Genomic DNA, 24,041 nt, shown 5'->3' on the forward strand with positions numbered 1-24,041 from the left:
GGCTCCGCCTCTTCCCGCTCTCCGCTCCCTTCCACTCCGGGACTGCGGGGAGCTGGGGGAAGGCGGTGCGGACACCATGGCTCGTGTGCTGAGCCGGGACCCGGTGGACATTGAGGTACCCACTCGCCCTGCCGGGACGTGCGGCTCTCATTAGCGGGGAGGGGGCTGTGTCCGGCGGCGCCGGCGCCCGATAAAGTTTGGCGGCGTTAGGAAGTGCCTCGCCGCTGCCTGCCGGCGGTGCCCGGAGCCTCGTCCCGCCGCCCCTTTCCGTGCTGTGCCACGCTGTGCCGTGCCGTAAGGACGGGCCTGGGAACCGGCCCCTGGGGCTGTCCTGCCGCCCGGGCAGGCGCAGCCCTGGCGGGCAGGGGCTGTCGGGGCAGCGCCGGGCGCACCGCTCCAGCCGTGCCCCTGCCCCCGTCCTTGGCACGGTGAGCGCGGCCGGCGCCTGGCCGGGGGGCGTGAGGGGGCGGCGCCCGCCGCCTCCCCTCTGCCCGCCGGCCCTGTCACTGCCCGGTGAACTCGAGGGCAGGATGTGACCGAGCCCCGTCTCCGGGGGAGGTCGGGCTCCCGGCTCTGGCATGGTTCCTGAGGGGCGGGGCTGCTCGGGGGCCGTGACCTGAGAGTCCTGGACGGTCTCAAGGTCCGTGGCCGATGGCCTCGGGCTCAGCGTCCCGTGGCCGCCTGTGGGCCGGAGGAGCTGTGCGAGACCCGGCTCATCGCTGTCCTGCCACGGGTCAAGCTGCGCTCACGGACTGCACCCGGTCTGCTCGGACCAAAACAATTGCATGGCAGGCTGAGCAGGAGGGCCGGGCTAGCAGCCTCGCTGCAAGAGGCGTTCTCACCTGTGGCACTTGAGGTTTTTGCGTGACATTCCTCGCTGCAGGTCGCACTGGCTGCTGGAAGCAGGGTCCGGACGTGGCCCTGGGAAGGCGGAGCTGAGGTGGGGTGTGACCAAGGCTGGTGCCCTGGCACACGTGCTGAGCTCCCGCTGGTGTTAGCCAGGTTGCAAGGTTGCCCTTCAAGGTAGCATTTTCCCACTTTTCCCAGAACCTCACAATGGGCTGTAAACTTCAGCTCTTTGTGAAGAGTCTAGTAAAACAAAAGCAATAATAAACGAACTTGTGACTGATAGTCTTGTTCTAGCCTGACACAACTTTTTGTTGTGGTATACCTTGAGGTGTAAAATGTTAAGTTTAGTTTGGGCTATTGCAGCTCATTGAGGCCCAGACATAATACACAAATACGCACAGCAAAAATTTGAACACATCTCTAGGTCAGTTGTGACTGAATTTTATCATTTGTTCTTGTGTTGAGTTTTTGTGTCTTGTCTATTTCCTAGCTGAGCTGCTGTTTGAACCGTGACTAATGTCCAGAAATGATCTTACAGATACTCTGATAAAACTGAAGCATGGAAGGGATGGGAGGAATGAACTATCACAGAAGTCTTCCTGGCATTTAGGGAGACACTGTGGTATGAAATCAGCACTGTCTTTTACCAGCTCAGTGTTTTCAGAGCAGCCAGTCTTGGATTTTTCTTCAAGTGTTAAAGTTCATTTTTCTATGACAAAGCTTTGGTTTTAGTTGTTTGGGTTTTTGAGAACTTTTCTTAATTTTTTAATGCAAAATGTTCCTTGTATAGCATTGTTTTGCATTTCTAGATACTGATTACTCAGATTCGAAGAACAGTGTTATGGTAGGATCCTGTGTTGGTAATAGTATGCAGTAGTACATGGTTTAGGAGATGAATTGATGGATTTTTAAAAGGCTGGTGTTTGCTTTATTCAGTTTCAGATACAAACTTTGGTCAGTATCTCACTGTATATTTGTTTTCAGCAGTCATTTAAACGTGCAAGGAAATCAACGCAATCTCCTAACTAAATGTACTGTCCTGTCCTTCCCCCATCTATTACAATAAATTTAGTTGTTGTATAGTTGGTCTCGCAGATGAATATATCAATAATTACTGATAATCTAATTGCAGCATTGTGGACTTGTTGTGGTTTTTTTTTTTTTTTTCCTCCCTCTGCATAAGACTTTATTTTTTGGGGGGAGGAAAAATTTACATTTAAAAAAAATTTGTTTTATCTTTGTCTTTGAAGTAGGGACAGTGCTAGCTAATCCTATCATTGTAGATAAATATTTTCAGTAATTTGTTTGTTGGGTGGAGGGGTCTATCAATGTGAGCACTGGCAGCACAACTTGAATATTTTGGTCACTTTCTTGGCTACAGTATAAAAACTGAACCAATGATTTAATGAAATTTATCTCAATGGTTAGTACCTCAAATTCAAGTTCATATAATAAAACATTATAAATGATAAATGGTCTCTTAAGTTCTGGTGCAACTTTACAATGTATTTAAATAGTTAAGGCTGGATAAAAAAACATGTCATTGGTTAAAGAAGAGCCAAGAATCTGTGCTAGAAGTAGCTAAAATCACTGATGGTTCTCCAAGTTATTTTCAAGAGAAAAATTCCAGGAAACTGGCCCTGAGGAACCTTGTCCCTCTTGCTTGGCTTAGCCAGCAGCTTCAGCCTCTGGACCTAACTAAAGACAATGAATAAATTACATAGAGAGTTGTTTTTTCTAAAATCTGCTTTCCAAATTGTGGAAGACTAGGCGTGTTCTGATTTATATGCTTTTCTCTAATTTGATTTTTTTTAACACTAAAACAAAAATAACACCCAAAATACCAAAACAAAACAACAACGCTCCCCTCAACTACCAGCAACTCCACAAACCCCAAACATTGCCTTTTTAAAAATAAAGTCAACTATCAAAGTGTGCTGCTGATATTCCTTGGACACTGATACTCTAAGCAAAAGGAAAGAAAGCTTGTTTAAATATAGCTCCTTGTGAAAGTACCTACCTTGGATTTATGGTATAAGGACTTGCCTTGGGTTTTTGTTTATTATCTCTCTAAATCTTTACAAGAACTTTTGAAATCTACACTATGAGGGCAGCATTTCCTTTCTGACTTGTAATGTGAAACTGTTAAATGTACATTTGAGCTCCAGAGAGTGTTTACAGACTTAATGTAAACTTCCCAATGATACTCGGGGAAGGAAAGTCTTCCATTCTTTTGTCTTCTCTTTTGTTTCACCTGATTCCTGACTATCACTGTGTGCAAACCATATTTAATTACACCTATTGCAATCTTCAGGATTCTTTGAAGAATTAAAGTTGTCAAATCAAGTATTCAGGAATTAATGAATTGCTAAATGGATAGAACAGAATCTTGAATGTCATAGTTTGGCATTGTTCTCTGCACCCTGTTTTCCTGACTGCATTCCAGTGTTGCTCTGCAGTCTCTCCTCTTTACTCAGTGATGTTAGGGTTGTGGATACTTTCCAGCTCTTTGACCCCCAGACTACAATCTGGGGAGAAGAGTAGGTCTCAGTTTTTTGGAAGGGGCTTCTTCTCAGCAGAGTGGGGACACTTTGCCACACTGTTGTCGCAAATCTGAGACATTCAAAGAAAATGAAAACCAGCCCCCCAACACAAGTTAGTATGAAACAGCAGTATTGTTCTTGCAGTAGGTAGGCAGTAGGTTGGCACTTCACAGATCTGTCCTTCCTTCTGAATCGTGTGTGTAGGTTTAAAGGGGAATTGGGTGTTGATGAGTGGATAATTTCCTGCTAGACCAGTGGCTGGGTACCTAGAATGCTGTCACAGCCGTTTCCACCCCAACACTGGTGCTTGACTTGTGAGAATAAAGTGAAAGATGCAAAGGGCTAGAGCCATGCTCTGAAATTGCAATCAGGGAATTGTCTAAGAATTATCAGGGTAAATTTGTGTCACTTTCACTTAAAATGCAGTGAACATTGTATGAGCAATGAACAATGTTCAATGAACAATGAACTGTAACTATGTTATGCTTTCTCTTCATTTAGCTTCAGAAAGTGTATATGGCTCTTAAATAATGTATTTCTATTTCAAAAGTTATGTAATTCACATATTTCTTTGGTGTTACTTCAGGGTTCAGAGAACTGTTTCTTAAGGGTCAGACTGTGTCCATTGGGTGCTGACCTTAGTGAGAACACAAGAGGCTCCAGGAGTTCTTCAATGCTCAGTAGGCAGCGTGTTTGTTGAGTTTGAGTTCCTCCAGCAGCAAGTTGTACACTGCTGTCTGAATGTCCTAATGAATGTGGGGTGAGGTTGTGGGCTGTTTGAGCAGCTCACTGATGGTACACACAGCACATCTGCACTCAAGGCCTGCAGCTGGTTCCAGAGTCAGCCAGGGGAGCAGAGTCCCTTGTGCCATGTCTCCTGCTGCATAAAAGGGTCACTTGGGAAGTGCTCCTAAGTCTTGAAAGAGCATTATTGTACAGCCTGCAAATTTCATAGTGTTTTCAGCAGCAGGTTTGATAGTGGTGGCAGTTCTTAATTCCCTGGGATATACTTGGTAGCTGTTACTAAGTCTGGGCAAGGACAGCAAGGTAGGCAAGTTTCACATGTCGGGCTTATTTTTCTCCCAATGCAAATGGACAAGAACAGTAGAAAAAATGCAGGTAGAAAGGTATGTCTGAGAGCTAGGCTTGGTGTGCTCACAGTGGGAAGCAGGGCAAGGATTGAAAAATAAAGAACACTAAAATAACAGGAAACCTCCAGCAAGATAGCAGGGAACTCTACTAGTCAGCATGGTTCACGAAGTTGTTAGGCAAAGGTCATGTGAATAAATAACTGAAGCTGGCATTCTTTGATCTAGGCTAAACTTTTATTTTAAAAGCCCCACTTATTACAGTGTCTCTCTCTGTTGTAAATACCTGTTAGTTTTTTGAAGTTCCATAATGAAGCTTTAATATGTAGAATGTTTTTATGCTACTGCTTTATAGCTTGTTGTGATGATCAGATGGCTGTTCCAGATTGATGGCTGTGTCTTCCTAGGGTCATTTCACAAGCAGTCAGTGAGAAAACAAAACTTTGCTGTTTTTGCTTAATGAATTTCTCAAGCCTTTTCATTGTTTTAGTGATTTTATTGTAATAAACTCTTAGCTGAGTGGAACAGCAATTATAGCATGATTGCTTAGACCTTGTGGAAGATTATAGACCACAATTATCATGTCTGTCTTAGAGAATTGAACAGTGATTTACTCATCAGGTTAAAATTTGATCTGGCAAGTCGGAAGGAAAGTCTTCTGTGTGAAACATTTTTTCTTTTCACATTTTATATGCAAATCCTGTTGATGCTCAAGGAATTATGTATGGTCTTGCCTCTACTGTTGATAGTCTGCCAGATTGTAGCAGTCAAGCCCTCCAAATAATTATGTCGGGAAAAAAAATCGTTTTTCAAAACCTGTGCATTTCATTTTTCTTCAGCCTTTGTGTTTTAATGTTACTTCCAAATTAAACTCCCCTTTTCCCCCATCCTTTAAATTTTTACTCTTTTTTGAGGTCTTTCATGTAAGAACTGCTATTCTCACCCTTCTCATGGCCGAGATTTACAATTAATCTGCAGTTAGCAACTCTGAAAACAAGAAGGAACTGAAATTGATTTTATTTTAGTTACAGAAATGAATTTTGTGATGATCTTATGTTGTAGACCAAACTGGAATTTTATTCTTCCCTCTGCTTAGTGTCACATCTTTTAAGAAGGTGTAACTACATGCTGATATGGAAAGCTGATATCCACGAGGCAGGATTTTGCCGATCTGCTGTGACATGAGTGCAGCACTGCAGGGCAGGCATTTGAGATGCATTTGGGAGAGTGCAGTTTTAGCAGCAGGGCAGGACTTGCCCAGTTTTCAGTGCAGCCCAGAGGGTGTGGCTGTGTCTGATAGGCTGGCATTTGCTTGGACCCAAGATTGCTTGACTCTCTCCATCCTGCTGGCCAGTGTGCATGTGTGGTGCAGTTTGTGCTACCCAAAGACACAAGCTGCTGCTTTCCCAATTAACACTTCGAAAAATTCTACTGTCCATCCTATCCTGTACCATTTTGCCACTATCCGTAAAATGACCCAGGGAACACAAAAGTAACTGACACTGGGCTGGGAGCACACTTGTAGTTAAAATATTGAGAAAAGGTGAAATTCCTGGTGGCTGCAGACAAGCTGGATTGAATGTGTCCTGTTTGTTCTGGCTATGCTAACCCTTTGACAGCACCGAGTTCAAATCAAAAACTGCTTTCTCTCCCTCCCTGGTTGCCTGGCAACCTCCCTCCTCTTATTAGCATATGATTTCTATTCCTTTTTTTATTTCATCAGTACAGTGTTACACACTCTGCTCCCTGCCCTGTGCTGCCGCCTTTGAGAAGAGCAGGATTTGTGCCTTTATATGAGACTTCGGCAAGGATGTGATTTGGCAAAGAAATCAAACATTTGGGATTAGGAACCTTTGGCCATAAATGCCTTATCAGAAGCTCAGAGGGTGGTGTTTGTGTGGGCATGTTTTTCAAAGTCTTTTCAGTTTCATTTGCTGTCATTTTTATACTAAGGGCAGAATTCTTGCAAATCAGCACAGCATAAATCTCTGGCATCTCTACATGTGCAGAACCTCAGTTTGTGAAACCTGCCAATGGAGATTGGCCACACAGAATTTGGGGGGCATTTTGTCCTCTTGGTTTTCATACAGTTCCATAATGCAGTATGCAATGCCATAATTCAAAATATAAATGTTTAAAAAAACCCAGGTCAAATTGTGATTGGGGAAGAAGGCAGCTAAAGAAGTAAGTGGGAGAATTGAACTGAATTCTCCAGTTTTCTTCTCATAATAATGCTTTTTTGAAATTAGAACATTTTGCCTTTCAGTTGGCCGGTTGTATTCTTTTATGGAATAACAGATGATTCAGACTAGGTCTATAGTTTAAATTGCTTTTTTTCTGTTCATAGACTCTTACAACTGTAATAAAGACCCCATTTTTTTTTTTTTTTTGGCTATTGCATAGGGCAAAGAATGTAAGATTCAAGTAGGAGTAGAAAAAACAACACTAGCAAGAGAAAATAGAAGATGCAGTGAGGAGGAAATGACAAAGCATGCAAGTTTGAGGAGTGCTTATATCAAGATATGTAAAGGAGTTTTTTCTTAATATTATCCAAATCATAAATCACAAGTGAAATAATCTACTTTTTCAACATCCTTGTTCTGAAGAAGGGTCAGGTGTCTCAGGAAGTATTTAAGGGTGTTGCTAGGGCATGTAGGAAAAAAATGAGGGAGGCCAAAGCTCAGTTCGTACTTAATTTGGCAACCTTTATAAAGGATAGTAAAAAATATTCTAAAAAAATGTATTAATAGCAAAAGAAAAGGTGAGGCCAACCTTTGTTCTCTACTGGTTGTGGGAGGGAACTTAGAACTGCAGATAAGAAGGCGGGGAAGTGCTTAACACCTTCCGTGCTGGCTTGTCCTCAGGACAGCTGTCCTCCTGGGCTGGTAGATGGTGTCAGGGAGCAGAATGGTGCCCCTGTTATCCAGGAGGAGGCAGCCAGAGAACTGCTGAGCTGCTTGGATGTTCATAAATCTATGGGACTAGATGGGATCCGTTCCAGGGTGAAGAGGGAGCTGGCAGGTGAGCTTGCAAAGCTACTATCCATCATTTACCAACAGTCCTGGCTCCCTAGGGAGGTTCCAGATGACTGGAAGCTGGCCAATGTGACACCCATCCACAACAAGGGTAGGAAGGATCATCCTGGTAATTAAAGGCAGTCAGCCTGACCTCAGTGCCCAGTAAGGTGATGGAACAGTTTATAGTGAGTGTCATCACCCAGCACTTACAGGATGGCCAGGGTATCAGACCCAGCATAGGTTCAGGAGAGGTAGGTTGGGTTTGACCAATGTGATCTCCTTTTATGGCCAGGAGACCTCTCTGGTGGATGCAGGGAAGGCTGTGGATGTTGTCTGTTTGGACTTCAGCAAGACCTTTGACACTGTTTTCCACAGCAGACCCCTGGAAAAGCTGGCAGCCCATGGCTTGGACAGCAGCACTCTGTGCTGGGTTCAGAACTGGCTGTGTGGCCAGAGGGTGGTGGTGAATGGTGCTGCATCCAGCTGGCAGCCAGTCACCAGTGGTGTTCCTCAGGGGTCTGTGGTGGGGCCAGTTCTGTTCAATATCTTTATTGATTGCATGGATGAGAGGATTGAATCCTTCATTAGTAAGTTTGTGGACGACACTAAGCTTGCAGCATGTGTTGAGCATGTGGGAAATACAGGTTGGATATTAGGAAAAAGTTTTGTACAGAAAGAGTGATAAAGTACTGTAATGGTCTGCCCAGGGAGGTGATGGAGTCACCATCCCTGGATGTGTTTAAAAAAAGATGGGATGTGGCACTCGGTGCCATGGTTCAGTTGAGGTGTTAGGGCATGGGTCTGTTAGGGCATGGGACTCAATGATCTTGAAGGTCTCTTCCAACCTAGTGGTTCTGTGATTCTTATGCTATGGTCTGAGTTTGGCAATTTCACTTATTTCCTCTATATACTTAGACCTTCCTGTGAAACATCTGGGTTCTTACTGTAGTCATAGCTGCCTTCCTAAACCAGTGCAAAATTTTAAGTGGTTTTAGGTCTTGCAGAGACATTTGAATTAAGAGTAGGCCCACCTATAAGAGTATTTTGTTTTTAATAATGCTTCTAGTATTTAAAGATATCATTTCAGAAGGCATTCTTAGTCTGATAAATATTAATGTATGTGATGTTGGTATTTAATTTGTAGATTTAAAGTGATAAACACAATGAAATCCTTGAAATGCCAAACCTTTCATCTCTGCTCAAGCCAAGGTTCAATTTTATTTTCAGTATGACATTTGCTGCCTGAAGTGTTACAAGTGACTTGACCTTAAAATTACGTTTATTTTAGTTCATTGAAATGGTTGGCCTTTCCAGTTCAACTTGACACCAGCAGTGCAAATGGGAGAAGGCAGACATGCTTGCCTGGTGACTCTATTTGAAAGCAAATTAAAAAGGTATCTAGGTGATGAATCTAAATATTTCCATTTAGATGGGATGCTAGTCATCAGTTAAAGGCAATCATGGTGCATTCTGACATTTTAATTTCAGGTTCAAAAACAATTATATATGTAATTAAGGAGCAAAGTGTCCAGGCCGCCAACCTGTCTGATTTACGTGTCGTCTTGGTGTGTGTGGGTTTTTTTTTTTATAGAGGTACCTGTGTACACCACTTTGAGACTGTAGACGGTGGAAAAAATAAAGGTTTGATTTTAGTTAATGTGTTCTTCCTAAGGACACTCTTCTTTCAAATATTACTCACACATTCAATGTCATTAGGTTTGCATTTATCTAGGAGATTGGACTCCACTCCATTTGCAAAGAGGTTGTGATACCTAGTTTATTTATTAGTATATTGATGCATGTTTGCCTTAGTTTTTGGTGTGATTTTGTTGACTGTGCCCTGAGAGGCCTTATTTAAATTGGAACCTCCATTGGATTGAACTTTCCTGGCTGGGTTTTTCTCAGTCAACGAAACATTTGGCCAATGTGGAGAGAATGAAGCAGGCTGCTGTGCATGTCTCTTAAGGCAGGGATGTTTTGTTGTGCTGTGCACTGTGTGCAGGGCTGTCTGCCCAGCCTTGAGAGATGTCCTCGTGCTGCCCAGTTGCATCTCTGTCAGTCAATTAAGGAATGAGAATATTGTGCTCTGAAGGGAGCCCTTTGCACTCTTGCGATGAAAGGACAGAAAGCAGGGTGAGTTTCTGAGAGAGGAAAAAAATGATAATAAATATGTGGAGGGATCTACAGGGAAGGAGAAATAAAATATGCACTGAAAGCAGACTATTGCTGAGTTCAATAATCACAGCATTTTCCTGTCCAGCCGTTTTACTGTTAGCATCTATACTAGCATCTTGCTCATTATGAAATGCTTGGGTTTTCACTGATTGTGAAGGGCATTCTATGAAACCCAACTCTATTCTGCTCTTAACAATACACTGACTACCCTTCCATCCAGGCATGTCTAGCATCCATGCAAAACTCCAGAATTCATTTGTGAAAGTAGGTAGAAGTGTTAGAATAAGTTATTAAAAATGTCGACCCATAATGGGAGCAAAGAAGATTGGAAGCATAAAGGGAGGTTTTACACCTGGAAGTTATTATAGTTATTTAGATTGAGCGAGAATAATAACCAATTGTTTTCTAAGATGTATGACACATTTATGAAAAACCTTGAAGGATAAATGGATCTTTTTAGTATGCTACTTCCACAAAGGACTCTATGAATAAAATAATAGTGAGAGAACTCTCAGTGGATGCTGAATACTGCTAATTGATGAAATTATTACTTATTACACTGCAACTGAACTCTGCTTAGAAACACTATTTTCAGTATGACTTTTTGAAAATGACAGCTGAAATGTAAGAGGCTTTGTATTGAAAGTGAATAGTGATAATTTCTTGATATCTTTGAAATGAAAGATATTTCAATGACAGTTAAAACTGAAAAAAGTGTTTTTTCTTAAGTGCACAGATCATGGACTATGACTATGAAAATAAAATGAACTTTTCTAAAATCAATAAAGTAGACTTAATGTGGATTTATGAGGCATTTTAAAAATAACTTCAAGTATTCTATTTATAATAAAGCAGTCAATTATTTGTGTCAGCAGTTTTCATATTATGTCACATTTTAAGGTTAAAAATTGGGTTTGTGAGATAGAGTGTAGCCATCATATTAAGGAAAGCTCTTAATTCTAAATTAAATCAGTATTTATGAATACTGCTGATTTACTGCTCAGGGCAAAAATGGGAATGAGCACCAGATTTTCCTTGGTTTTCTGTTGATGAAATTAGAGCCTGCTGTCCTTCTTGGTGTGTCCAGTTAGGTCTGTATACTAACTCTTATGGATTGTTATCAGTAATTGGTGTGAGCATCTGCGCTCAAAGGATCACGTGTAGTGTAACATTTTGGAATATGATATGGGTGAATACGAGATCTAATTTTAGCCTTAGCAAATCTGTTCATCAGTGCTAAGATGAACCTCTCTGTTAATTTCAACAGACTGCAGCATCTGAGGGACAAAGTAGGCTTGTGCAGATTTGTGCACGCTCGTGTGGGGATGTGTGTGTATGCTACAGGAACACAAGATGGGAGATTAAAAGTGGTTCCCAGACTTAACTCTGTTTCTGTTTTAAAGTTGTGTTTGTTATTGCCCTTTTTTCAGTTCCAATTGAAAATGCAAAATTCGAAAGATTTTAGTAAGCATGAACATAGCTTTTCAAAACAGATGGAAGTGAGAAAGTGACAAAAGAGTTGGGAGAAAAAAAAGCGAAGAAGATAACCACAACAGAAGCTGTTCTAGAATGCTGGTGATGAAATGTAGAAATAAAATGAATACAGAACAGAAAAAAATGAAAATGTTATCTCTTCTGAAAGTATCTATAGTGTGAGCAAAGTGTCAGTAGTCAGCAGTAACCAATACTAAGTTGAAGGGCCAGTACGCTTTTGTTAGGATAGGGTATGATAAGAGAGAGATTCTGGAAGACAGTAGAATAAGAACTGGTTCTTCAGTGAAGCAGAACAGCGTGCATGCTGCTAAATCATGGCACTGGGTGAGGAGATAAGATGAATTGATTTAGGAACCCCAAGAAGTATTTAGCAGAAAACCAAAGTTAGATAGTTTTTAACTCCCAGTATAATGTTCTTTATGCACTTAATCAATGAGCCCTTAGTGAAAAATACATAAGAATTCATGAGAGTTGGTCTAAAACTCTTTTAGTGCTGGAGCAGGATTCTTGTTATGTTCTCTGAGTTGCTTTTGTAATCTTAGCTGAACAGCAAATCAGTTCAACTTCTCATCCAGGTTTTCCTTCCATCCTGTGCAGGGCCGATCAGGAACATGGGGACGGAGGCCTTCTTGTTCCAGAGGCGACTCCAGTAATTATTAGACTATTTTACAAAAATGTCTGTTCTTGTAATTATTTGTGACACTTCCCCAGTTTTTTCCATATTTCAAATGGAAGCTGGGAACTCATGTATTTGAGTACAGGTAAGTATTTAAACTTAGGTAGAGTTTCAGGCTGAGAGCCATCATCCTAGAGGCTGGTGTATAAGTCCAGGAGGGTAAGAGAGAACAACTTGTGGTTGTGTACCTCCTGTCTCTTTGGTGTTTAGTCAGACTCATCTAAGGAGTCCTGCTTGGTGTACTGGCAGCTGTGAATCCCCTCCTCAGGTGCTGTAAGAAGCAGCTTAATTGGGCGTGCAGCTTCCAGTCTGGAGTTAGTCACCTGCCTTTACTTACAAAGCTTCCATGCCTGTGAATGTAGGCCCTGACTTAGGAAAAGGGAGCAAACAATAGCTGAAAGAAGACCTGACCTGAAGTCGAGTGAAAAGAGCTCAACATGACTTGGCAACATGGCTCGACTATATCTTGAGCTGCATGAAAAGAAGTGTGGCCAGCAGGTCAAAGGAGGTGATTCTTCCTCTCTACTCTGCCCTTTTAACACCTCCACTTAGAGTACTGCACCCAGCTCTGAGGTCCCCAGCATAAAGAAGATGTGGACTTTTTAGAGTGAGTCCAGAGGAGAGCTGGAAAAATGGTCAGAGGGCTGGATTACCTCTCCTCTGAAGACAGGCTGAGAGATTTTGGGTTTTCAGAAGAGAAGGCTCAGGAGACACCTTAGAGCAGCCTTCTGGTACCTGAAGAGGGCCTACAAGAAAGCTGGAGAGGGACTATTTTTTTTTTTACAGGACATGTTGTGGTATGCCAAGGTGGATTGGCTTTAAACTGAAAGAGTGAGTTTAGATGAGATGTTAGGAAGAAATTCTATAATGTGAGGGTGTTAGGATTCAGTTTAAACCCAGAAAAGCAAAGAAAGCTAAGTCTCTGTGTATAAACTAGAAAGAACTTAGAATGTTCCCAAAAATTAGATTAAAACCAAATGAGGTTAGATGTTGGTGCCAAGGAGCTTCAAGGTCCCTTCCAACCCAAACCATTGTATGATTCCATGAAGTAAAGATTAAATCCACATTTCTGAAGCTGTCAGGCAAGGAGGTGCAGGAAGATGGTACTTACAGAAGAGTAATCTGGGTGCCTTTCCTTTATTTAGTTTCTAAAAAATGTTACTTCTGTTACAGCTCTCCCTGTTGCTCTGCAGTATGTGCTCCTGCTCATAACAAACAGCAAACAAAGGGATGCTGCTCTGAGACAAATGGATTTTAGTACCTCCATCGTAATTGAATGATGGCATTGTGGTCTTGTATCTTCTAAGAAAGACAACTTGGACCTGCCAGCAAAATGGGAATTTTATTTTTTCAAAAGTCCAATATTTAGATTTTGATGCAGTTTGAAATCCACAGCCTTAGAATCATTACAGTATGTTTATAGGAGAAATATTTTGCTGTAATTTTAGAAAACCTTACAAATGATAAAAGTAGTTCTTCCCTGTTCAGAGGTCTCACAGCAGAGGTGTAATTTTGCTTAGTAAATAAAAGAATTAGAAAATAATGCTCCTACATAAAATGCTTTTTAATAAGTATTTAAAAGTAAGTTTTTTCTATAAGCATGAGAAAAAGTATAATAAATCAGAACCCAAATGTTTGCTGGCATGTTTCTAGATTATCTCATTATATAATGAGCCTTATCTCATTATTTTATTTTAAGAGTATCACCTCTGCTTCTGCCCCACACATTCATCAGTATTTAATGTCAACAAGATTTGAAAATCAAAATTGTAAGAGTAAAGAACTCCAAGGAATTTTCTATATTTCCTATTACTGATATATGTTCCAGTCTCATCTATAGCATGTGAGTCCCTGTATACTTACAGACTGTCATGTTTCTTTGCTTGGAGGTGTCAGCATCACTCTGTGCTTCTGCAAAAGAAGACAATGACATTTTCAAACAAAAAGGAGAAACTGGCAACAGTTTGCTTTTGCCTTTCCTACAGGGGCTGTCAAGTTTTGTTGCTTGAAAATATGGTGTAGTTTTGGTTTCTTTTTCAATTATCAGACATTTAATAATATTTTATAATATGACTTCCCATATACTTACTGCTTATGGGATGCATTTAACAAATCATTCACATTTCCATTTTGTCTCTACATGCTAATTCTTTTTTTCCTTTTTGATCAGGATGCTCTGGTGTATGCACAAAATTAATAGAAAGTCTGTAGTCCCATTGTCAATTTTGCATTTTACCATTGTATTAAACGGTTACTATTGAAATTTTTGTAAGAATTTTGCACAGTAGTTGCAAAAAGGTAGGTTTACTTGTTACTTCTTCATGTTGCAACAGATTTAGAAAGTCAGTACTGATAGATAGTTGGCATGTTCTTGGAACAAATACAAATGTTCACATTTGTTTCAAGCACTGAATGTACTAGATCTTTTGGATGTATATTGTTAGTCTCATCCTTGTGTTTCAAGTTCATTTATTAGATTTTGAAAATCACCTTTTAACGAAGTTTTCAGAACATTGCTTTGCTCAGCTAAAATTAGTTCCGCTGATTTTGCCAATGATTAAACTTAAGCAGTATTAACTTTGCTAATTTCTCTCCTCTGATCAAAAGTTAGTAGAGCGTTCGCTTGTCATTAACAGACGTGTCTCTAGTGCAGGTTTGTGTTTTGCTTAAGCAAACACTCACAATTGAGGGTCCAATTCAGAGGTTCAATTATTGGGATGCAATAGCCTTTTTTTGGTTCTGAAAAAGTTTATTTTCAAAGGCAACTGAGCTTGCATTGTCTTGTGATCTGTTTGTCTTGTAGAAAAATAGAAATGAGATGTAAATGTATGTGCATGATAGCGATTCTTTTTGCTGTGATCCTTTCAATAAATGACTATGTGAGTGAGCTCTTACCAAATAACATTTGTATTCCTCATGTAAGAGTGCAATTTAATGTGCAAGCATTTGAGACATGGATCAATATTGCACTGAGGAAACGGAAAAGTTCTGATATACCCGTGATGCAAGCCTAATATTTTTCTGAAGCTTTAAGTTCTGATTTGTAAAGGAGGAAGATGTTTTTGTTAGGAAGATGAAAAAAGGTGACTTTGGGTGTAGTGGGTATGGCAGACTGGAGACCATGTACATGCTTACTTCTAAAGTAACAGCAGTCATGAAGCTAAGAATCAAGGCTGTGACATTGGTTGCTCTGGTTTTTTTTGCGCTTTGCCAATTAGTTGGATGATTAAAGTTGATGTCTATTTAGGGAGAAAAATTACTAAAATATTAACTGTGTGTAGAGGGATAGCTGTACAAAATTTTAAAACTTGCATTTCAAAGGCTGTAAATTAAGTAATGTTTTATTCAGCCAAATGAATACATATAGTGAATTCAATGCTGAGTACATTGACAAGAGCTGTGCTCAGCTATGTCTTCTCTGAATTTTGTATGTAACAGCTAATATTTTTGGATGTATTTTTTATAGTGCAGAAACTATAATGATGATCATGTTACACAACTAGTAGTGTCCCTGGAGGAGCCTCAGAACTGATCCTGTGTTGTGGTGAAGTTTAAGCCTGCTTTAGGCTGTGTGGTTTTGATATATATATATGCTTGTGTTAAATGCATGAATAATTCACTGATACTGGTACTACTTGGATACTTCAGTAAAGCCTGGAGGGTGAGTATTTGCTTTGGTATTCCCTGTGAGGTCAATGCGTTTCTGCCGAGATTAGTTGTGTCAAGGAGGTAGCATGCAGAGTTTCCAAGAGCATAATTTACCACTCAGAGCCCTTCCCATAGAGGTGAGTAGTTGGTATCTATGGGAAACAAGTAACACTTTTTGGGTTTCATTTTAATAAACCTTTTAGAATTTACGGTAATACCTAGCACAAATGCATTGCTGAGTTAGAGAAATCAAGCGCTAAATCCGACAGTTAAAGTTAACAGCACGATTGTGTAAACCCTGCTTAGAGTTGTGTAATTTTGCTGCTTTGTTCATGTGTAATGCATTAACTTTGTTATGTAACAGAAAGTGCATGAAGTATAACACACTTTTGTTAACATAGATGTATTCATGACTAAGAGTTTCCCGACTTTTGTGGGAGTGATTTAGAAAAATGCTCATTTTGTTAAGACGTAGTATTTATATATTGTGGGAAAATCTGAGGACCAAGAAATTCTGTGGTGATGAAATTGAAAATCCCAATATCTGAGTATCTAGTGATGGATCTAGGACTACTCATCTAGGATACTGGTATGCTATGAGGGTGTCACAGGGTAAAATTGTCATTCTCTAAGTTTTAGAGGCTATGCAAGGGGTGCAGGAAACCAGAAAAGTGTTTGTTCTGCTGTCAGCAGTTTGTCTTATGGGGAAATGTGAAGCTGAAGATACAGCACTGAAATGCTGTGTTAAAGGCATATGGCAGCACACAGGTAGTGCATGCTTATCACTAGGTCATCCATCAGCCTTAGTCCCTGATCCATTTTGAAACTATGAGCTTGTGTGGCTCAAAGAAGAAATTTGTCTTGTGATTAAAAGTTGAATCTCTTTCCAGCTGGGTTTAAATTCATGCCTTGGTCTTCTTCTACACTGATGTGATTTTTCAACAAAGTTCCTTATTGTGGTTCATCTAATCTCATGAAAACAAAAACATTTGAGTTCTTTAGCCTTTGATTGAATAGCAATTATACCATTAGTTTAATATTCAGATATACTAGAAAATATTAGTGTAAAAGCCCCAGGTATTTGTTTCTGTCAGTGAAGTAACACTTGCATAGCTTTGAAATTAATTGTTTAGTATACTCATTACTCTTAGAAAAAATAAATATGTTCTCATTATGTTCACTTGGTGAGCATATGTATCTTGCAATACATTTAATGTTACTTGCTGTGAGGGAGATTACAACTCTTTTTAAGGAAATTGGGTAGATTAATGGAATGGGGTGGGTTAAATTGCTCTCCACATGCATTCCCTAGCATGCCTGGCTTACTCCCGAATTTTAATTGATGTATATAAAAGTGTTCAGCTGAGGGGGCTCTGTGAAGCAACAGGATTAAATCAGGATGTAGCCTGTGTATTGCAGGGGCTGGGCTAGGGAAATGAGCTGTGTGCTAAAACAAGGAGACTGACACATGGGACCTTGTTTTATGCCCAATCACAGTCTGTGTGTGAACTGTTGCATTTTCCTCATCTTCACTGTGACAGTATACCTATTGATCCGTGGTGAACTTCAGGAGGTGTTTTGGGGCTGTTCATAGGAAACCTTCTCAATGAGCTACAGGAAGTCCACAGAATCCTTGAAACAAGCAAATATTGACTTAGTCTTTTTAAGAATTTTACGGAGTTTTAATATCACAGCCTGTGACAGAGCCTGAAGATAGGTTTTTCGATCCTTATTCTGGCTTTGAATGAGCAGTAATGAATATGAGGATTACCAAGCACTAACTACTCCTGGTGCAACTCATTGGTTTCAGTAGGAGGCTCTCTAGAAGAAGAGTGAGCTTTAACCATTGATTTTTTCCAAGTTTATTGTTTTGAATCAGAGATAGAGTCCACATAAGCAGGACACCTTGCTAAAGTGGTTATACTTTTGGGGAGAAAACTATAAAGCCAAAGGTTTCACACCACAGTGCTTTAAAGAAAAGCTTTCAAAATTTGAATTAGTGTCACATAATTTACAAACGTGCTGCTAGACTCACAGGGCTTTTTGATGACTGTCTTAAAGTTACTGCAGTCCCACCTGTGTTCTAAATCCTACTTTTTTTCTTAACAACATCCTCTCTCTGCTGCATGTCCCCCAGTCCCCACTGGCTTTGGAGCGTTCCCAATGAGCAAAGTGCTTCCATAACTTTATATTTTATTTTGCAGAGTATGCACTTAATTAAGAGTCACATTTAATTGAAATAGCTTCCTCTGATTTCAGGAAAAGAGTGGCTTTATGAGATGAGAATAAAAAGTGCTTTTAATGAAATTAAAAGCAAAATGAAATATGTTTAGAAATTTATGTTGCATCACTGCAGAGCATGTGCCAAGCCTGTCTTGATTTACCTGAAAGTGCTGTATCAGAGACAGGACTCCTAACTGGAGAGTGTATTCTATCCTGGATGACTGCTTTGAAATCACTTACTTGGAGTAATATTAATTCAAATTCCTGATAAATTACTCACTGTGATATAACACGCTGTTTTAAAACTTTTACAGCCTTTTCATTAATAGATGATAGTGAAAATTAGAGCTAGTATTTTTGTGTAGAGTTCTTAATCATGCCATTTAAAGTAGAAGCTAAGCAATAAACATCTAATGAACGGCTTATGGTAAGTTTAATCTCAGAAGCTATGTTGCTATAGGCACAGATCAACATAACCATCTATCAATAAATTCTCAAAATTTAAAAACTGTAGCTATGACTTATGCATGCTAGTCATTTTCAATGTGCATTACATATGAGTAGTTTATTGCATTTTAGGATACTTGCAACCTAAATTGATATCTATTAGACATAACAAATATATTCCTTTCTAGAAGGGGGTGTGTTCTGAAATTGAATAATTCTTCTATATTTTGTAGCTTTTAGTAATTGTTATCTTTTAAAAGACCTGAAAGAAATAATTGTCATGGGTAATTATTAAAGGAATTCCTTAACATAATGATATTTGAGCAAGTCATCTGCAGAATATATTTGAGTTCCATTCCACAGAGATAGGCTCCTTGGCTTTTTTATGGAAGTGAAGTCTTCAAATTAATCTATGGAAATAGTAAAGGAAAATATAGTACTTTGGTGGTGCCCATAATCATCAGTGCTGTGCAGAGCTGCAGCTTTAACTCGACTGTGTGTGTTGTGCTTCTGCACCAAGAGTCACAAACTCAACATGGGCTCAGTTCACTTGTGTGTCCTTAGCCATAGCCTCATCTCTTTCTTCATCAACAGAGTACCACAGTGGATTTCTACTGAAGTAAAGTATCCTTATATTCTGATTTGCAGCCATTAATGATTATGGATTTATATCTACTATTAATGAAATAAATGGAGCCAGTTATGTAAAACTGTAAAGATAAAATTCATAGGTTCTGCATTACTGTACAAATAGCATCCTAATGTGAAATCCAGAGTTCATAGTACTTTGAAAAGGGATGCATTATGCACCTGCATCCTCTATGGGGGAGGATCAAACAACAGCTCATCTGTCAAGAATGAGAATTTATGTGGCAGAATAAGCATGGGATTCAGACAAGATTGCAGGTGCCCAAATAATTCTCTTCACCAAGGAACTCTTCCCCTGCTTGGATGACCAAGGGTGTTTGAGAGACTGGAGGTCTCAGGTTTCCTTTCTTGCGTATCCAACTGGTTTGTTTTTGTTTAGTTGCGTGTATTCATTGTTATTTGCAATACATATTCTAGAACTTTCTTCTCAGTAATTTTGCACTTACTGACTGACTGACCCATCTGACTTTATTTGTTAAATGTACTAAATGTCTGACTAGTCATAAGCTGTGAAAAGCCAACCAGGGAACTGAAATGAATAGGAAGAAAACACCCTCACTAATTTCACTTCTGACAGTTCAACTGACCCAAGAGCATTTATATTATTTTCCCATTTAAGCAGTTAACTTCAAAGTTGTTCTTAAACACCAGGGATCTCTAGCCAGAGCAGCCACTTTGGTCAGCAATCTAAGATTTAAGCAGGTAGTATATTATTTAGGTAGTGGAAATACAAGCAATTTTTATATTGTATATGTGATTTAGTATTTTCTGTGCCAGTTTTATTTCAGATTTAATTCTGGGACATGCTGTGCTACGTAGTCCTTTTGGATTTCTGCAACTGTTGCTCTTGGAGCCATGCTCCTGCTGCAGAATTCCAACAGGAGCAAACATATGGGGATTCTTCCGTCCTTGGCTTGCCCCACCATTTGTTCCATGTTTTAAACCAACTGGTGCTGTACCCAGTGGAGTACATCTGTTACAGTTTATTGCTAGAAATTTGCAATTCATTTCAGTTTGCTAAAATAATATTCATGGCTAAGCATTAAGCAATTACAAAAAAGAGTAGGCAACATTTTGCTGAAGTTTTTATGTGATGCAGAACCTACTGCCCAGCTTGGGTAATTTGGGCACTCAACAGTCAGATCTGACAGTTGAGTTTGATCATCCTGAGAAAATCAACTATCCACTGAGATATCCCTTATGTGGATGTCCCTGCTCTGTTTTAATTAAGGGCAAAATAAATTGGCATAAATAACCACTGAATGCATTTGGTTGCCACATCTTGCCTGAGGGTACTCATCTGGGGAGCACCCTGAACTGGAACAGAGTCTTTTCTGCTGGAATTACAGGGGCACATCCAATAACAACCTGTAACTCTTACTGAAAGTCAGCAGCATGTAGGCTGCTAAATAGTCTGTATGGTTTTTGAATGTTGTACCTCACTTTTTGTCTCTGGGCTTCAGACTGTGTTGGGCTATGTTGTTGTTTGCAGAGGTGAGGTTTCTGGTTTGAGGGAAAATTGGATTACCAATCATTACCTTCAGAGTAAGGCATTAAGTAGTTAAATAGAAAGTGACTCCTTCGTGTTTAAAATAAGAAGTCCCCAAAATCAGTGCAATAAAATCTTAATACAAGAGATGACTGTTTCATCATTATCACCCTCTGAAGCAGACTTTTAAAATTAGGAAGAGTCACAATATAATATTCATAACTCCATCACACTCATCATGTTTCTGTAAGTCAGTCTCGCACATCTTTGACATATAGTAACAGAATAAACACACTCTGCTCACTATAGTGCAGACATGTAGTTCTAAAGCCAAGGCTTTTTTATAGGTAAACTTGCAAACTAATTCCAGAAGTTACAAGCAACAATGTGCCTGTTTTTGTTCTCCATCACAGACCTGAGCCTGGATCTGTCTCTTGGATGCCTTTCACACTCATCCTTTGAAATTAACGAAGTCACTTTTGCTATAGAAATCTGTTACTTGCCTGATTTGTAAAAGAGTTTTGGTTCAAAAAATTTGATTTAATTTGTCGAGTTACATTAGGATAGTGCAAGACATTGCAAACTTTATTCTGCCTGTGTTGTCAGACCACCACTATGACTTAAAAGTATGGCTACATTCCTGAGATGTGTTTGTGTCCTTGCAAATAAAAGCATTTGAAGATGAATGAGTTAACTCGTCAGCTCACTAGGCTTAGAAGGAGATTGTTTTGATGGGGAAATTGGAGTTTATACTGAAATGAAGAAACATTCAGAAATAACCCAGATATTTTAAAATATTTTTGCTTGTTTTGCTTTACAAATGTTATTTGGAATGATACAATGAACCAGAATTATGTGTTTCTATATGCTGTACATAAAAAAGTATCTAGGAATGGAAACCGTTATTAAAGCTACTAAATATAATTCTGTTTTCTAGTAATCCTGGAAACATCTTTAAATATTCATCATCTAAGTGGCGTGGACAATGCAATCTAAACAAATTAGTACGAAGTTGGGCTATGATGTGGAATAATTGCATTTGGTTTTACAGAGCACTGTAAATAAGTGTGTAAAGAGGCTTTGAACCTTTATGGAATATTGAATCTATATTTTAATGTCTTTTGTTCTTTTTCCACAGAACATTCTGGCTTTAAATCCCCGAAAACAAACACATGCAACTCTTCACTCAACTGCAGCAAAGAAATTAGTCAAGAAGCAATGGAAAAGGAATTCTGACAAAAACTGTTCAGTAAGTGCACGTTTATCATTGCATCTGGAACATGTTTATCATTGCATCTGGAACAATCATTGAGGCTGAAATCACAGCTGTGGGAGAAATAAATTAGTGTTATTCAGTAGCCACATTTGGCTTCTAGTTCGTTCCTGTAGATACAGAGTTACTTGGTGATGAGCTCTGTTCTTTGCAGAACCTATTTGCAGTCCATACTTTTTTCAATTTTGGTGATTTTAGTAAGTGGTTGATACAACTTTTGTGCCTTTTGTTATGGAGTCTGATCCCTCTCAAGTATCACATCCTGAGGCATGCTGAGCCCCTTGATTTCCCTGAGTAGCTTCTTCTGCCACTTCCTCCTTCTCTTTCTGCTTTCCAAGAATCACACTGGGCTGAGCAGCACTTCACCATCCTTTCTGAGACTTCTCAAGCTAATTTCATTTTGCTACAGAAGTAGGGGAGCCTGTCATATGTACCTATTTTATATAAATACATAAATATTAGATTAAAACATGACCCAGGAATTTAAATTTTGTGCATTGTAATTTTCAGGAAATAGTTGATTTTGGAAAAAATACTTTTCTTGCTGTAAATTGTCTATGCTCTTCTGTATTTCTGCCATTACATATCATCATTTTCTCTCTAGGTATTTGAATTCCTAGTCTCAGCGTGATATTTGACTAATCCTATCAGAATTTTTATGTCTCTTTGATCCCTTATCTGATTAGAAGTTTTGTACTGTTTTTACTGTCTTCCTACAGGTTGTCTTACATAATCCTCAAAATTCAGAAACCTTTTAGGGAGAGTACTAGTTTCCTTATGAGTATAAGGATAGTGGTGTCTTTTCACAGAGCTGCCAAAACACCTCCCACTAAAAAGGAAAATACAGGTAGGAAATTGATTATGTTTGTAATTAAAAATATGTTATCCAAAACCCAACAAAACACAAACCCAATCAAAAATACCATGATTGGTATTTTTGTTCCTCAGTTTCTTAAAATCACGAAATCCAGTATGAACAAGAAGTATTTGCTGGATAGGGCATCCTTAGCATTTCAGCAATTCTCTTAGTACAGTTTCCTGTTTTATAGTATTGATTATAAGAATCTCTCTTTTGCTATAGCTATTATTCCTATTTTCTTGTATTTATTGCCTTAGATAATGTTATGTGAACTAGAAACTTATGTACACAAAAACCTTCTGTTTGTGGACTTGGATGATTATTTTGAGATGTCTGATGCAGATATTGCCCACAGCTGTTCCTGCTGCAGACGATGTTGTGCTGCTTAGCAAGTGGCTCCTGGGCAGCTGCAGTTTACAGTCTTGTTTGCAGGTGACCTGAAATCAATACTGGGCTCTAAACTCCTCTGCTTTCAGAAACTGTTAGGAAGCTCAGGTATCCATGCAGCAGGGGCAGCTGGGTATCTGTGTAGTAGCCTAATTAGCTGTTCCAATGTAAATTATTCAGGTTAGTTAAACTGTAACAGTCACAGAAATATTGTACTAATGGGTGTGTTAATACACATATCCTAAACCTTCTAGGCTTTTAAGTCGCTCTTTGTTATCCCAGAGCTGTTCTCCATGTCAGCCTTGCTTGGTTTTTGGATTCAGTTTACTCATAAAGCGTTGGATATTTGCTGTTGATTTTGAAAGCGAATGGTTGTCTAGAAATTGGTCTCTCTTCCTGTGTTCCTGCTGTTATCTGTATGTGTGTACCTCATGGTGCCTCAAATATTTCTGGACTCCCAAGGTCTGAGCTTCCTGGGTTGTGCAAACACCATGGGTTTGGGTTCGTTGCCAGCTTTTGTGCCTTGTCTGGATTTTCAGTTGAGAGAAATTCTGAGCATTGTCAAATATGCAGGATGATGTTTTGGCATAGGCTTGCAGTCTGATAAACAACTTGGTTTTATAGTTCTGCAGTACTGCTTGGAGATCTGTGCAGTTATTAGCACCCTGTCCTGACAGGAATCTGCTCATGGAGTACAGTTTACAGGATTAAAAGTTAGAAAGAAACAAATGTGTATATGGGCAGATATAACTACTTTCATAGCAGATAGTTTCAATATTGCATTATTACGTATTATTTGGTAGAAACATCACATTATTTGGTTTGCAAGCTATTATAAGAAATATCAAGTGCTAGAAGGAGCTGTAAAGGGATAGTCCTTATTTCTAGATGGGTAATGATCCTAGTTTTTAACACTGACAAACTTTTTTTTGCTCAGAGATACGTAGCTTACTCTTACTGTGTAAGATTTACTACATAGCTTACTATTACCTTACTATAGCAGAAAAAGCCCTGAAAAATGAAAAAATAAAATATTTGTCTGGTCTCCCATTACATAAAAGATATCAGTAAAAAATAAGAGACCTTTTGTATTCTCCAGATCGTTGTTGTTGAGTGGTTTTAATAAAAAAATAAAATAGAATGGTTGAATCCTATTGCCTTCCTAAATTAGGAAAGCTAATGTAGGAAAGGATCCACTGAACACAGTTTTCTGTTTTGGTCTAAA

At 39.3% G+C, this 24,041-nt stretch overlaps 1 protein-coding gene across 2 annotated transcripts in view; it reads left to right on the top strand.

Annotated features, from left to right (window-relative positions):
- The window catches only part of DPYD (dihydropyrimidine dehydrogenase), a 329,324-nt gene continuing 305,283 nt past the window's right edge, over positions 1 to 24,041 (top strand). Inside the window, exons 1-2 of one of the 2 annotated variants that reach the window (XM_063165647.1) lie at positions 1 to 115; positions 21,436 to 21,546. In XM_063165647.1, coding sequence (XP_063021717.1) covers positions 77 to 115; positions 21,436 to 21,546 — 150 coding nt within the window. In that variant the 5' untranslated portion in view covers positions 1 to 76. Of the gene's footprint in view, positions 116 to 21,435; positions 21,547 to 22,289; positions 22,418 to 24,041 lie in introns of those variants that run through there. The other variant, XM_063165648.1, reaches the window with a different exon arrangement.

Source organism: Melospiza melodia, chromosome 11 (assembly GCF_035770615.1).
Source record: "Melospiza melodia melodia isolate bMelMel2 chromosome 11, bMelMel2.pri, whole genome shotgun sequence".
Taxonomy (NCBI): Eukaryota; Metazoa; Chordata; class Aves; order Passeriformes; family Passerellidae; genus Melospiza; species Melospiza melodia.